The 13562-nt window shown below is 42.8% G+C and overlaps 1 protein-coding gene across 1 annotated transcript in view; it reads left to right on the forward strand.

Moving 5' to 3' along the window:
• LOC129856778 (thyroglobulin-like) overlaps window positions 1–13562 on the forward strand; it is an 83381-nt gene that overhangs the window by 20361 nt on the left and 49458 nt on the right. The window contains exons 20-29 of the mRNA XM_055924495.1: window positions 1454–1614; window positions 3089–3233; window positions 3455–3613; window positions 4172–4315; window positions 4542–4706; window positions 5399–5521; window positions 5764–5879; window positions 6820–6928; window positions 8133–8330; window positions 9415–9585. Of these exons, the coding sequence (XP_055780470.1) occupies window positions 1454–1614; window positions 3089–3233; window positions 3455–3613; window positions 4172–4315; window positions 4542–4706; window positions 5399–5521; window positions 5764–5879; window positions 6820–6928; window positions 8133–8330; window positions 9415–9585 (1491 nt within the window). The remainder of the gene's footprint in view (window positions 1–1453; window positions 1615–3088; window positions 3234–3454; window positions 3614–4171; window positions 4316–4541; window positions 4707–5398; window positions 5522–5763; window positions 5880–6819; window positions 6929–8132; window positions 8331–9414; window positions 9586–13562) is intronic.

Genomic DNA, 13562 nt, shown 5'->3' on the forward strand with positions numbered 1-13562 from the left:
ACACAGAATGACCAGACAGACCTCCATAGTGTGTAGTATAACACAGAATGACCTTCACAGTGTATAGTCTAACACAGAATGACCAGACAGACCTCCACAGTGTGTAGTATAACACAGAATGACCAGACCTCCACAGTGTGTAGTATAACACAGAATGACCTCCACAGTGTGTAGTATAACACAGAATGACCAGACCTCCACAGTGTGTAGTATAACACAGAATGACCAGACCTCCAGTGTGTAGTATAACACAGAATGACCAGACCTCCAGTGTGTAGTATAACACAGAATGACCAGACAGACCTCCACAGTGTGTAGTATAACACAGAATGACCAGACCTCTACAGTGTGTAGTATAACACAAAATGACCAGACCTCCAGTGTGTAGTATAACACAGAATGACAAGACCTCCACAGTGTGTAGTATAACACAGAATGACCAGACCTCCACAGTGTGTAGTATAACACAGAATGACCAGACCTCCACAGTGTGTAGTATAACACAGAATGACCAGACCTCCACAGTGTGTAGTATAACACAGAATGACCAGACCTCCAGTGTGTAGTATAACACAGAATGACCAGACCTCCACAGTGTGTAGTATAACACAGAATGACCAGACCTCCACAGTGTGTAGTATAACACAGAATGACCAGACCTCCAGTGTGTAGTATAACACAGAATGACCAGACCTCCACAGTGTGTAGTATAACACAGAATGACCAGACCTCCACAGTGTGTAGTATAACACAGAATGACCAGACCTCCAGTGTGTAGTATAACACAGAATGACCAGACCTCCACAGTGTGTAGTATAACACAGAATGACCAGACCTCCAGTGTGTAGTATAACACAGAATGACCAGACCTCCAGTGTGTAGTATAACACAGAATGACCAGACCTCCAGTGTGTAGTATAACACAGAATGACCAGACCTCCACAGTGTGTAGTATAACACAGAATGACCAGACCTCCACAGTGTGTAGTATAACACAGAATGACCAGACCTCCACAGTGTGTAGTATAACACAGAATGACCAGACCTCCAGTGTGTAGTATAACACAGAATGACCAGACAGACCTCCACAGTGTGTAGTATAACACAGAATGACCAGACCTCCACAGTGTGTAGTCTAACACAGAATGACCAGACTTCCTGTCTGTCTGAAAAACAGGGTAATATGACAAATGCTCTCAGGAGTTGACATTCAGTCATAACACTCATCGACTATCTAGTAGTGAAAGTGTCCTGATGTTAAAGGGAAGTTGTTTTCTCCCTCAGCGTTCAGTTGTTGCTCATGTCTGACTGTTTACGTCTCACTTGGACCGTTGATGCGTCACACTGTAATCAGTGCTGTGTACAGTTTGATGGAATCACTGTGTGTTTGGCAGGGCTTTGGAGTCTAGACTTCATGATGTCATGTCTCTGTCTCTGTCTCTGTGTGTTCCAGGACTTCAGGTGCTCCAAACCGTCCAGACCTCTGTGGTGCTCCAGCTCGCCCTGTCTCCAGGCCAGGGATCCTGCAACTCCTCCCTTCACTCCAGCCTGCAGACCTCTCTACTCCACGACATGAGGGCCAAGGGTCTCTGCAGCCTGCAGGTTGGTGTGTGTGTGTGTGTCTGCCATCTACTGTTGCAATAACAGCTAGTGAAAACCATGTGTAACTTGCTTTGAATGGAAAGGTGCCTGCAGGAGACACTCCAGAACAACAGAACCTGAACTAATGCAAAACATACCTTCTTAGAGAACACTCAACTCATTAACTACAGATGTATTCATAAACGCAGCCCTATAAGCTCTCTAGAAAATGTACAGGCATGATTTAATGATTTAATGATATGGACTTTATTGATTTGCATATGAGTGTTTTGTACTACAGCTGGTTGTCTATAGTTGACTGAGGAAGTCTCGTCCGAGACAGAACTGTGACGCAAAGCAGCTTGATGCACAAGTACACCCACTGGACAGAACGCTGGCTGGCTACTTACAGATGTAGGATCTTCATTTGAGCCAGTTTGCTAGAGCAGGAAAATAGTCCTGCAGCAACAGGAAATATTAATTATTATGTTGATTATAATTATTGAGCAATTTTGTAAGTGTTGATCTCTTTTTCATAAAGGAAAATCAAGTCTGTTAATTACAAACTTCAGAAGCCTTTTTAAACCTCAAATACTCTACAAAGTTTAAAATGTCCTGCGTTGCAGGAAAGTTCGCCTGCAGCAGGGAGATCAAATTAAGATTGTACATCTGTACAGGTTGACTAACTACTGTGTCTCTCCTGTTCTAGCTGACGTTCAGCTCTGTGTCAGTGTGAGACGAGTCTGTACAGGTTGACTAACTACTGTGACCTTCAGCTCTGTGTCAGTGTGAGACGAGTCTGTACAGGTTGACTAACTACTGTGTCTCTCCTGTTCTAGCTGACGTTCAGCTCTGTGTCAGTGTGAGACGAGTCTGTACAGGTTGACTAACTACTGTGTCTCTCCTGTTCTAGCTGATGTTCAGCTCTGTGTCAGTGTGACACGAGTCTGTACAGGTTGACTAACTAATGTGTCTCTCCTGTTCTAGCTGATGTTCAGCTCTGTGTCAGTGTGAGACGAGTCTGTACAGGTTGACTAACTACTGTGACCTTCAGCTCTGTGTCAGTGTGAGACGAGTCTGTACAGGTTGACTAACTACTGTGACCTTCAGCTCTGTGTCAGTGTGAGACGAGTCTGTACAGGTTGACTAACTACTGTGTCTCTCCTGTTCTAGCTGATGTTCAGCTCTGTGTCAGTGTGAGACGAGTCTGTACAGGTTGACTAACTACTGTGACCTTCAGCTCTGTGTCAGTGTGAGACGAGTCTGTACAGGTTGACTAACTACTGTGACCTTCAGCTCTGTGTCAGTGTGTGATGAGTCTGTACAGGTTGACTAACTACTGTGTCTCTCCTGTTCTAGCTGACGTTCAGCTCTGTGTCAGTGTGTGATAAGTCTGTACAGGTTGACTAACTACTGTGTCTCTCCTGTTCTAGCTGGTGTTCAGCTCTGTGTCAGTGTGTGATGAGTCTGTACAGGTTGACTAACTACTGTGTCTCTCCTGTTCTAGCTGATGTTCAGCTCTGTGTCAGTGTGTGATGAGTCGTCCGTCTCTGTAGAGTGTGTGAGTGAGGAAAGCGTCAGTGTTCAGGTCAGCTGGAGGGCTCTTCTCTCAGACCTTCCTGTCTCTGTTCTGCCGGACCTGCATGACGTCGGTAAGGAGCACAGACAATATTTCGCAAATATTTCTCTATGAAAGCCACAAATACTGTCTCACACCCGTTAAATATGTTTCAAGACTAGTTTATGCATTTTAAACTTTGACTTTGTGTGTATATTGTATTGGAGGTGTGCAACGCGCCTTTTCATGTTTCATTGAATGGTAAAACAGAAGTATTTGTGGATTGTAAGTCATTAGTGAATCATCTGTTTCCAGACGTGGCGCTCAGTGAGGAGAGGCTGTTGGATGGGCTGCTAGGCCTGATGGGTAGTGACCCCTACCGCTCCCTCTTGACCTCTGAACCCAGAGTCCTCTCTACCTCAGCACCCGACTTTGGCTGTTCCCATGGCTACCAGCGTGTTGGAACAGGATGTGGTACGTCCTTATTACCTGTCCCCCTAAAACACAACCTGGTCTGAACTACTGTATATCAGTTCATATGAAATAAAACTGCTTACTTACTGATTTACTAAAGGTCATGACCCGGGTTGACAGCATTATTAGTAACTGAATGTATAACATACCCTCTCTTTCTCTCTCTCTCTCTCTCTTCTCCATCTTTCTTTTCTCTCTCTCCCTCTCTCTCTCTCCATCTTTCTTTTCTCTCTCTCCCTCCCCTCTCTCTCTCGCTCTCTCTCCATCTTTCTTTTCACTCTCTCCCTCTCTCTCACCCCCTCTCTCTCACCCCCTCTCTCTCGCCCCCTCTCTCTCGCTCACTCTCTCTCGCTCACTCTCTCTCGCCCACTCTCTCTCGCCCACTCTCTCTTGCCCACTCTCTCTCGCCCACTCTCTCTCGCCCACTCTCTCTCTCTCTCTCTCTCTCGCTCTCTCTCGCTCTCTCTCTCTCGCTCTCTCTCTCTCGCTCTCTCTCGCTCTCTCTCGCTCTCTCTCGCTCTCTCTCTCTCGCTCTCTCTCGCTCTCTCTCCCCTATAGTGGTGTGTCCTGCGGGTATGTTTTCCAGTGGAGGTGTGTGTTCTCCCTGTCCTCAGGGCTCCTACCAAGACCAGGATGGGTCAGACTTCTGTACCAAGTGTCCTAAAGGCACGTCCACTAACGGGGCTTCCACTGCCACACATTGTGAGTGAGGAGATGGGAGACATGTAACTCTTTGGGTTCATTATTACCACTGGCTTTCTGTTGCTCAGCTCACCCAGTGTGAGAGAGCATTGGGGGAGTATATTTGACTTTATTATTATGTAGATCTATGATATTTACTAAGGTCGAGGACCATCGTCCTATCCCCTAAACATAGGCATCTTAACTGCTCAACTCACCATGTATATGTGTGTTTTGTGATGTCCAGGTTTGACAGAGTGCCAGCGCAATGGCCTGAGGTGTTCAGAGGGAGGGGACTTCCTGTCGGCCCAGCAGGACATCCAGACCAGGAGGTGGCGCTGTGTGACGTCCAGCGGAGAGCAGCTGGAGTGGACATCCACTGGCCAGCCTCTGTCTGAGGGAGAATGTGCAGGTACTGTCTGGGACAGCGTTTAAAGAACAAAGAGTATCTTGTATTGCTGCCCCAGGAAGTGAATGTATTGTCTCTGTGGACTGGAGACAAACAAACAGTTTGAGCGTGAAGTTCTTATTCAGGTGACTCAGGTGCGTTTTAACACATGGCTGTAACATCAACAGATACCTGAGTCACACTGTATGCGTCCTGAATGGCGCCATACTTCCTATTTTGGCCAGGGACCATTGGGCTTTGGTCAAAAGTAGTGTACTTCATAGGGTGCCAGTTGGACCACTTCCTGTGACTCAGGTTCTGTCTGAGGATCACTAGAGAGAGACTAAACCTAGGAATCATGTTATTAGGATTTGAGGCACTGACGACTGAGGTTAAGAGTTTTGTGTGTGACCTCTACTTGTGTTGCTATGCTCTTAGTCAACAGGTCAAAGCTGCAACCTTTCTTGTACTTTATTTTGTATTTTTTTTAACTAAAAGGAACTCATATTACCTCAAGTGGTATATTTCTACATATTATATTTACAGTACAGGAATGACTGAGGTGCTAGAGCAATGTCAAGTTGTCATGGAAGCAAGAGAAAAACACATTCAAAAACAAAAAAAGGAATTTCGGAAGTTTGGCTATTTTTTTAATGAGTCAAAACACCTTCATTGTTTTGTTGTGTATCCTAATATTTCCCTTTCTCCTTCTGCAGTTCTGGAGAGGTTTGAGACAGTTCCCAGATCAGCGTTTTCTATAGCAGCAGAAGACTATGTTGTCCTCAGCTCAGAGACGTCAGACACGGCCATGGAGAAACAACTCAGGACGTGTGTGTCAGGTGAGGTCACTGTGGAAAGTTACATTTAAAAAAAATAAGTTGTCGTCTTTCCACAATAAAAGGATGTGTCACAAATGGCAACCGATTCCCTGTAGTGTGCTACTTTTTACTACAGGCCTATGGACCCTGGTCAAAAGTCATACACTATATAGGGAATAGGGTGCAATTTCTGACACACCCCAAGTGTTTATATACCAAACCCACTAGTGTAAAACATTGGTTATGTTTGTGTCAATCCCCAGCTTGTGCCCAGGTCCAGACGTGTCTTTACGTTGTCCTTTACGCAGAAGAAGGACAAAGTCACTGTGAACTCTACAGCACCGACACTGCTAACATCCAATGCGAAACCGCTGAACAAGTATGGGACGTCCACAGTCTGTCTTTTTCCTGCCTCCACAGTATGGACCCGTCCCAAATGGAACCCATATTTCTTATATAGTGCTCTGGGGGCTCTGGTCAAAAGCAGGGGTGGAAAAAGTACTCAGTTGTCATACTTGAGTAAAAGTAAAGATACTTTAACAGAAAATAACTCAAGTGAAAGTCATCCAAAATGTATATAAATAGTAAAGTACAGATACCCTAAAAAAACTACATAAGTAGTACTTTAAAGTATTTTTACTGAAGTACTTTACACCACTGGTCAAAAGCAGTGCTCTATTAAGGGTGTAGTGTGCTATTTGGGAAGCAACCTATGTCATGTTGGTGTGTTGTGCACAGTGCTTTCATCAGGTATCACCTACACTGCTGGCTCTGTACCCCTGATTCACACTACAGGAGATAGAAGAGGGTTACAGGGTCATTAACTGGCTCTGGACCCCTGATTCACACTACAGGAGATAGAAGAGGGTTACAGGGTCATTAACTGGCTCTGGATCCCTGATTCACACTACAGGAGATAGAAGAGGGTTACAGGGTCATTATACCCCTGATTCACACTACAGGAGATAGAAGAGGTTTACAGGGTCATTAACTGGCTCTGGACCCCTGATTCACACTACAGGAGATAGAAGAGGGTTACAGGGTCATCAACTGGCTCTGGACCCCTGATTCACACTACAGGAGATAGCAGAGGGTTACAGGGTCATTAGGGGTCATCTAATCAAACAAGGAGCATCACTATAATCTCTCAGAAATGTTACTATCGTATTATATTCAATTATTCATTGCAAATCAACACACCAAATTGACATAGTAGGTTTGATGTGTTGGAAACTGTTTGGCTGTAACTGCTGTTTCCATTTGATATTGTTGGGTGTGTGATAACTTTTTCAAGTGTTCCCTTTCCTCGTGATTCCCAGACCAAAGGGTTCCTGGGAAATGCAGGTGCTGATATGTTCCAGAAGCTGCGCTGTTCTCTGAAGGTGAACGGGGCTGACAGACATGACGTCACGGTCATCAGGAAGAAAGGTTCAGTATGAGCTTGTTTGTCCTCTTCTAAAGTGACTCTGCTGAAATCCACAATGTCCATCCTGTTCTTTGTGCTCCCCTCTCACAGCAGTCCATGAAGCATACCACCCTGCATACCACTGCTGGCTTGCTTCTGAAGCTAAGCAGGGTTGGTCCTGGTCAGTCCCTGGATGGGAGACCAGATGCTGCTGGAAGTGGTGTTGGAGGGCCAGTAGGAGGCACTCTTTCCTCTGGTCTAAAAAATATCCCAATGCCCCAGGGCAGTGATTGGGGACATTGCCCTGTGTAGGGTGCCGTCTTTCGGATGGGACGTTAAACGGGTGTCCTGACTCTCTGAGGTCATTAAAGATCCCATGGCACTTATCGTAAGAGTAGGGGTGTTAACCCCGGTGTCCTGGCTAAATTCCCAATCTGGCCCTCAAACCATCATGGTCACCTAATAATCCCCAGTTTACAATTGGCTCATTCATCCCCCTCCTCTCCCCTGTAACTATTCCCCAGGTCGTTGCTGCAAATGAGAATGTGTTCTCAGTCAACTTACCTGGTAAAATAACGGTAAAATAAAAAATAAAATAAAAAAATAAAGTCCTCTCTCTCTAGCTCCTCTCACAGCAGTCCATGAAGTCCTCTCTCTCTAGCTCCTCTCACAGTAGTCCATGAAGTCCTCTCTCTCTAGCTCCTCTCACAGCAGTACATGAAGTCCTCTCTCTCTAGCTCCTCTCACAGCAGTCCATGAAGTCCTCTCTCTCTAGCTCCTCTCACAGCAGTCCATGAAGTCCTCTCTCTTCACAGCAGTCCATGAAGTCCTCTCTCTCACAGCAGTCCATGAAGTCCTCTCTCTCTAGCTCCTCTCACAGCAGTCCATGAAGTCCTCTCTCTCTAGCTCCTCTCACAGCAGTCCATGAAGTCCTCTCTCTCTAGCTCCTCTCACAGCAGTCCATGAAGTCCTCTCTCTCTAGCTCCTCTCACAGCAGTCCATGAAGTCCTCTCTCTTTAGCTCCTCTCACAGCAGTCCATGAAGTCCTCTCTCTCTAGCTCCTCTCACAGCAGTCCATGAAGTCCTCTCTCTCTAGCTCCTCTCACAGCAGTCCATGAAGTCCTCTCTCTCTAGCTCCTCTCAATAGAATAAGGAATTCACCTACTGTACAATCAGACATGAATCTATTTCCTTTTTTCCTGCTTCCTGTCTCTCTCTCTCTCATAGGTCATGAATTCACCACCAAGGCCCAGAAGACCTTTGAGAGGTTGAGTTTTCGTAAGGCCAGTTCTGGTGTGTACCGTACCATGGTGTTTGCAGCTGAAGGAACCACTCTGACCGACGTCCATCGTTTCTGTCAGGACGAGTGTACCCGGAACGCCTGCTGTGATGGCTTCATCCTCAACCAGAACGTTCTCAACGGAGGTAAAAGCCCGTCGCCTGAGTTGCCAGTCTGTTTGTGCTAGCATGCCCAACTCCTTGTCATGCCAAGACATCCATGAAGTGGACAAGAGCACAAACGGACCGAGCTAAAAAGGCCGTGTCATATGTGAAGACAGAATCCAGAACCACGTTGTGTGATGCTGCTTAGTGAGGAAGCTCATACACTTATTGAATCTTAGCCGATTTCCAATAGGTTGGATATGTAAGCAATAAGGCCTGAGAGGGTGTGGTATATGGCCAATATAACACGGCTATGGGCTGTTTAACCTTTATTTATTTAACCTTTATTTAACTAGTAGGCAAGTCAGTTAAGAACAAATTCTTATCTACAATGACGGCCTACCCCGGTCAAACTCGAACGACGCTGGGCCAATTGTGCGCCGCCTATGGGACTCCCAATCACGGCCGGATGTGATACAACCTGGAATTGAACCAGGGACTGTAGTGACGCCTCTTGCACTGAGATACAGTGCCTTAGACCGCCGCGTCAGTCGGGAGCCCTGAGATACAGCCCTTAGACGGGGCGGCAGCGTAGCCTAGTGGTTAGAGCGTTGGACTAGTAACCGAAAGGTTGTAAGATCGAATCCCCGAGCTGACTAGGTACAAATTTGTCGTTCTGCCCCTGAACAAGGCAGTTTAACCCACTGTTCCTAGGCCGTCATTGAAAATAAGAGTTTGTTCTTAACTGACTTGCCTAGCTAAATAAAGGTAAAATAAAAAAATATCACAAACTCCCGAGGTGCCTTATTGCTATTATAAACAGGTTACCTACTTAATTAGAGCAGTACAAATAAATATGTTTTCATACCCATGATATATGGTCTAATATACCACGGCTTTCAGCCAATCAGCATTCAGGGCTCGAACCACCCAGTTTATAAAAACCAATGCACATCCTGAACCAATGTAAATCTCAATACATTATATTTTATTATCATTGATGAGCAATTCAATTCTTGAAATCTCCCCCTCCTCTCTCGCTCTCTCTCTCTCTATCATTCTCTCTCTGTCTCTATCTTTCTGTCTCTCTCTCTTCTCTCTCTCTGTCTCTTCTCTGTCTGTCCAGGTACCATTATGTGTGGTCTGCTGAGCTATCCAGACATGTTGCTATGCAGTGAGGCAGACTGGGACGTGTCTGGCCTGGCCAAGGCTAACAGGATCTGTGGGGCTGGACTCACCTACAACAAACTGCAGAAACAGTTCATCTTTAACCTTGGAGGACAAGACTTCACCATTAGTAAGAATATCTACCCAGACTATTACCGTACATTTAAGGGCTGTTTCCCAGACACACATTTAACCTAGTCCTGGACTTAAACACTCAATTAAGGATCTCCATTGGAAATATTTTGGGGTCAAAGACGAGGCTGAAATTGTGTCCAGGAAACCTGCCTGTACAGTATAGGTGGAATAGATGATGATACTATACTCTGTAACTAAGTGGTTATGAAGTGTTGCTCTACTCTGTAACTAAGTGGTTATGAAGTGTTACTCTGTAACTAAGTGGTTATGAAGTGTTACTCTGTAACTAAGTGGTTATGAAGTGTTACTCTGTAACTAAGTGGTTATGAAGTGTTACTCTGTAACTAAGTGGTTATGAAGTGTTACTCTGTAACTAAGTGGTTATGAAGTGTTACTCTGTAACTAAGTGGTTATGAAGTGTTACTCTGTAACTAAGTGGTTATGACGTGTTACTCTGTAACTAAGTAGTTATGACGTGTTACTCTGTAACTAAGTGGTTATGAAGTGTTACTCTGTAACTAAGTGGTTATGAAGTGTTGCTCTGTAACTAAGTGGTTATGAAGTGTTACTCTGTAACTAAGTGGTTATGAAGTGTTACTCTGTAACTAAGTGGTTATGAAGTGTTACTCTGTAACTAAGTGGTTATGACGTGTTACTCTGTAACTAAGTGGTTATGACGTGTTACTCTGTAACTAAGTGGTTATGAAGTGTTACTCTGTAACTAAGTGGTTATGAAGTGTTACTCTGTAACTAAGTGGTTATGAAGTGTTACTCTGTAACTAAGTGGTTATGAAGTGTTACTCTGTAACTAAGTGGTTATGAAGTGTTACTCTGTAACTAAGTGGTTATGACGTGTTACTCTGTAACTAAGTAGTTATGACGTGTTACTCTGTAACTAAGTGGTTATGAAGTGTTACTCTGTAACTAAGTGGTTATGAAGTGTTACTCTGTAACTAAGTGGTTATGACGTGTTACTCTGTAACTAAGTGGTTATGAAGTGTTACTCTGTAACTAAGTGGTTATGACGTGTTACTCTGTAACTAAGTGGTTATGAAGTGTTACTATGTAACTAAGTGGTTATGAAGTGTTACTCTGTAACTAAGTGGTTATGACGTGTTACTCTGTAACTAAGTGGTTATGACGTGTTACTCTGTAACTAAGTGGTTATGACGTGTTACTCTGTAACTAAGTGGTTATGACGTGTTACTCTGTAACTAAGTGGTTATGAAGTGTTACTCTGTAACTAAGTGGTTATGAAGTGTTACTCTGTAACTAAGTGGTTATGAAGTGTTACTCTACTCTGTAACTAAGTGGTTATGAAGTGTTACTGTACTCTGTAACTAAGTGGTTATGAAGTGTTACTCTGTAACTAAGTGGTTATGAAGTGTTACTCTGTAACTAAGTGGTTATGAAGTGTTACTCTGTAACTAAGTGGTTATGAAGTGTTACTCTGTAACTAAGTGGTTATGAAGTGTTACTCTGTAACTAAGTGGTTATGAAGTGTTACTCTGTAACTAAGTGGTTATGACGTGTTACTCTGTAACTAAGTAGTTATGACGTGTTACTCTGTAACTAAGTGGTTATGAAGTGTTACTATGTAACTAAGTGGTTATGAAGTGTTACTCTGTAACTAAGTGGTTATGACGTGTTACTCTGTAACTAAGTGGTTATGAAGTGTTACTCTGTAACTGAGTGGTTATGAAGTGTTACTCTGTAACTAAGTGGTTATGAAGTGTTACTCTGTAACTAAGTGGTTATGAAGTGTTGCTCTACTCTGTAACTAAGTGGTTATGAAGTGTTACTCTACTCTGTAACTAAGTGGTTATGAAGTGTTACTGTACTCTGTAACTAAGTGGTTATGAAGTGTTACTGTGTAACTAAGTGGTTATGAAGTGTTACTGTGTAACTAAGTGGTTATGAAGTGTTACTCTGTAACTAAGTGGTTATGAAGTGTTACTCTGTAACTAAGTGGTTATGAAGTGTTACTCTGTAACTAAGTGGTTATGAAGTGTTACTCTGTAACTAAGTAGTTATGACGTGTTACTCTGTAACTAAGTGGTTATGACGTGTTACTCTGTAACTAAGTGGTTATGACGTGTTACTCTGTAACTAAGTAGTTATGACGTGTTACTCTGTAACTCAGTGGTCATGAAGTGTTACTCTGTAACTTAGTGGTTATGAAGTGTTACTCTACTCTGTAACTAAGTGGTTATGAAGTGTTACTCTGTAACTAAGTGGTTATGAAGTGTTACTCTACTCTGTAACTAAGTGGTTATGAAGTGTTATTCTGTAACTAAGTGGTTATGAAGTGTTACTCTGTAACTAAGTGGTTATGAAGTGTTACTCTACTCTGTAACTAAGTGGTTATGAAGTGTTACTCTGTAACTAAGTGGTTATGAAGTGTTACTCTACTCTGTAACTTAGTGGTTATGAAGTGTTACTCTGTAACTAAGTGGTTATGAAGTGTTACTCTGTAACTAAGTGGTTATGAAGTGTTACTCTACTCTGTAACTAAGTGGTTATGAAGTGTTACTCTGTAACTAAGTGGTTATGACGTGTTACTCTACTCTGTAACTAAGTGGTTATGAAGTGTTACTCTGTAACTAAGTGGTTATGAAGTGTTACTCTACTCTGTAACTAAGTGGTTATGAAGTGTTACTCTACTCTGTAACTAAGTGGTTATGAAGTGTTACTCTACTCTGTAACTAAGTGGTTATGAAGTGTTACTCTGTAACTAAGTGGTTATGAAGTGTTACTCTACTCTGTAACTAAGTGGTTATGAAGTGTTACTCTGTAACTAAGTGGTTATGAAGTGTTACTCTACTCTGTAACTAAGTGGTTATGAAGTGTTACTCTGTAACTAAGTGGTTATGAAGTGTTACTCTGTAACTAAGTGGTTATGAAGTGTTACTCTGTAACTAAGTGGTTATGAAGTGTTACTCTGTAACTTAGTGGTTATGAAGTGTTACTCTACTCTGTAACTAAGTGGTTATGAAGTGTTACTCTGCTCTGTAACTAAGTGGTTATGAAGTGTTACTCTACTCTGTAACTAAGTGGTTATGAAGTGTTACTCTGCTCTGTAACTAAGTGGTTATGAAGTGTTACTCTACTCTGTAACTAAGTGGTTATGAAGTGTTACTCTACTCTGTAACTAAGTGGTTATGAAGTGTTACTCTGTAACTAAGTGGTTATGAAGTGTTACTCTACTCTGTAACTAAGTGGTTATGAAGTGTTACTCTGTAACTAAGTGGTTATGAAGTGTTACTCTGTAACTAAGTGGTTATGAAGTGTTACTCTGTAACTAAGTGGTTATGAAGTGTTACTCTGTAACTTAGTGGTTATGAAGTGTTACTCTACTCTGTAACTAAGTGGTTATGAAGTGTTACTCTGCTCTGTAACTAAGTGGTTATGAAGTGTTACTCTACTCTGTAACTAAGTGGTTATGAAGTGTTACTCTGCTCTGTAACTAAGTGGTTATGAAGTGTTACTCTACTCTGTAACTAAGTGGTTATGAAGTGTTACTCTACTCTGTAACTAAGTGGTTATGAAGTGTTACTCTGTAACTAAGTGGTTATGAAGTGTTACTCTGTAACTAAGTGGTTATGAAGTGTTACTCTGTAACTAAGTGGTTATGAAGTGTTACTGTACTCTGTAACTAAGTGGTTATGAAGTGTTACTGTGTAACTAAGTGGTTATGAAGTGTTACTCTGTAACTAAGTGGTTATGAAGTGTTACTCTGTAACTAAGTGGTTATGAAGTGTTACTCTGTAACTAAGTGGTTATGAAGTGTTACTCTGTAACTTAGTGGTTATGAAGTGTTACTCTACTCTGTAACTAAGTGGTTATGAAGTGTTACTCTGCTCTGTAACTAAGTGGTTATGAAGTGTTACTCTACTCTGTAACTAAGTGGTTATGAAGTGTTACTCTGCTCTGTAACTAAGTGGTTATGAAGTGTTACTCTACTCTGTAACT

Source organism: Salvelinus fontinalis, chromosome 6 (assembly GCF_029448725.1).
Source record: "Salvelinus fontinalis isolate EN_2023a chromosome 6, ASM2944872v1, whole genome shotgun sequence".
NCBI classification, from domain to species: domain Eukaryota; kingdom Metazoa; phylum Chordata; class Actinopteri; order Salmoniformes; family Salmonidae; genus Salvelinus; species Salvelinus fontinalis.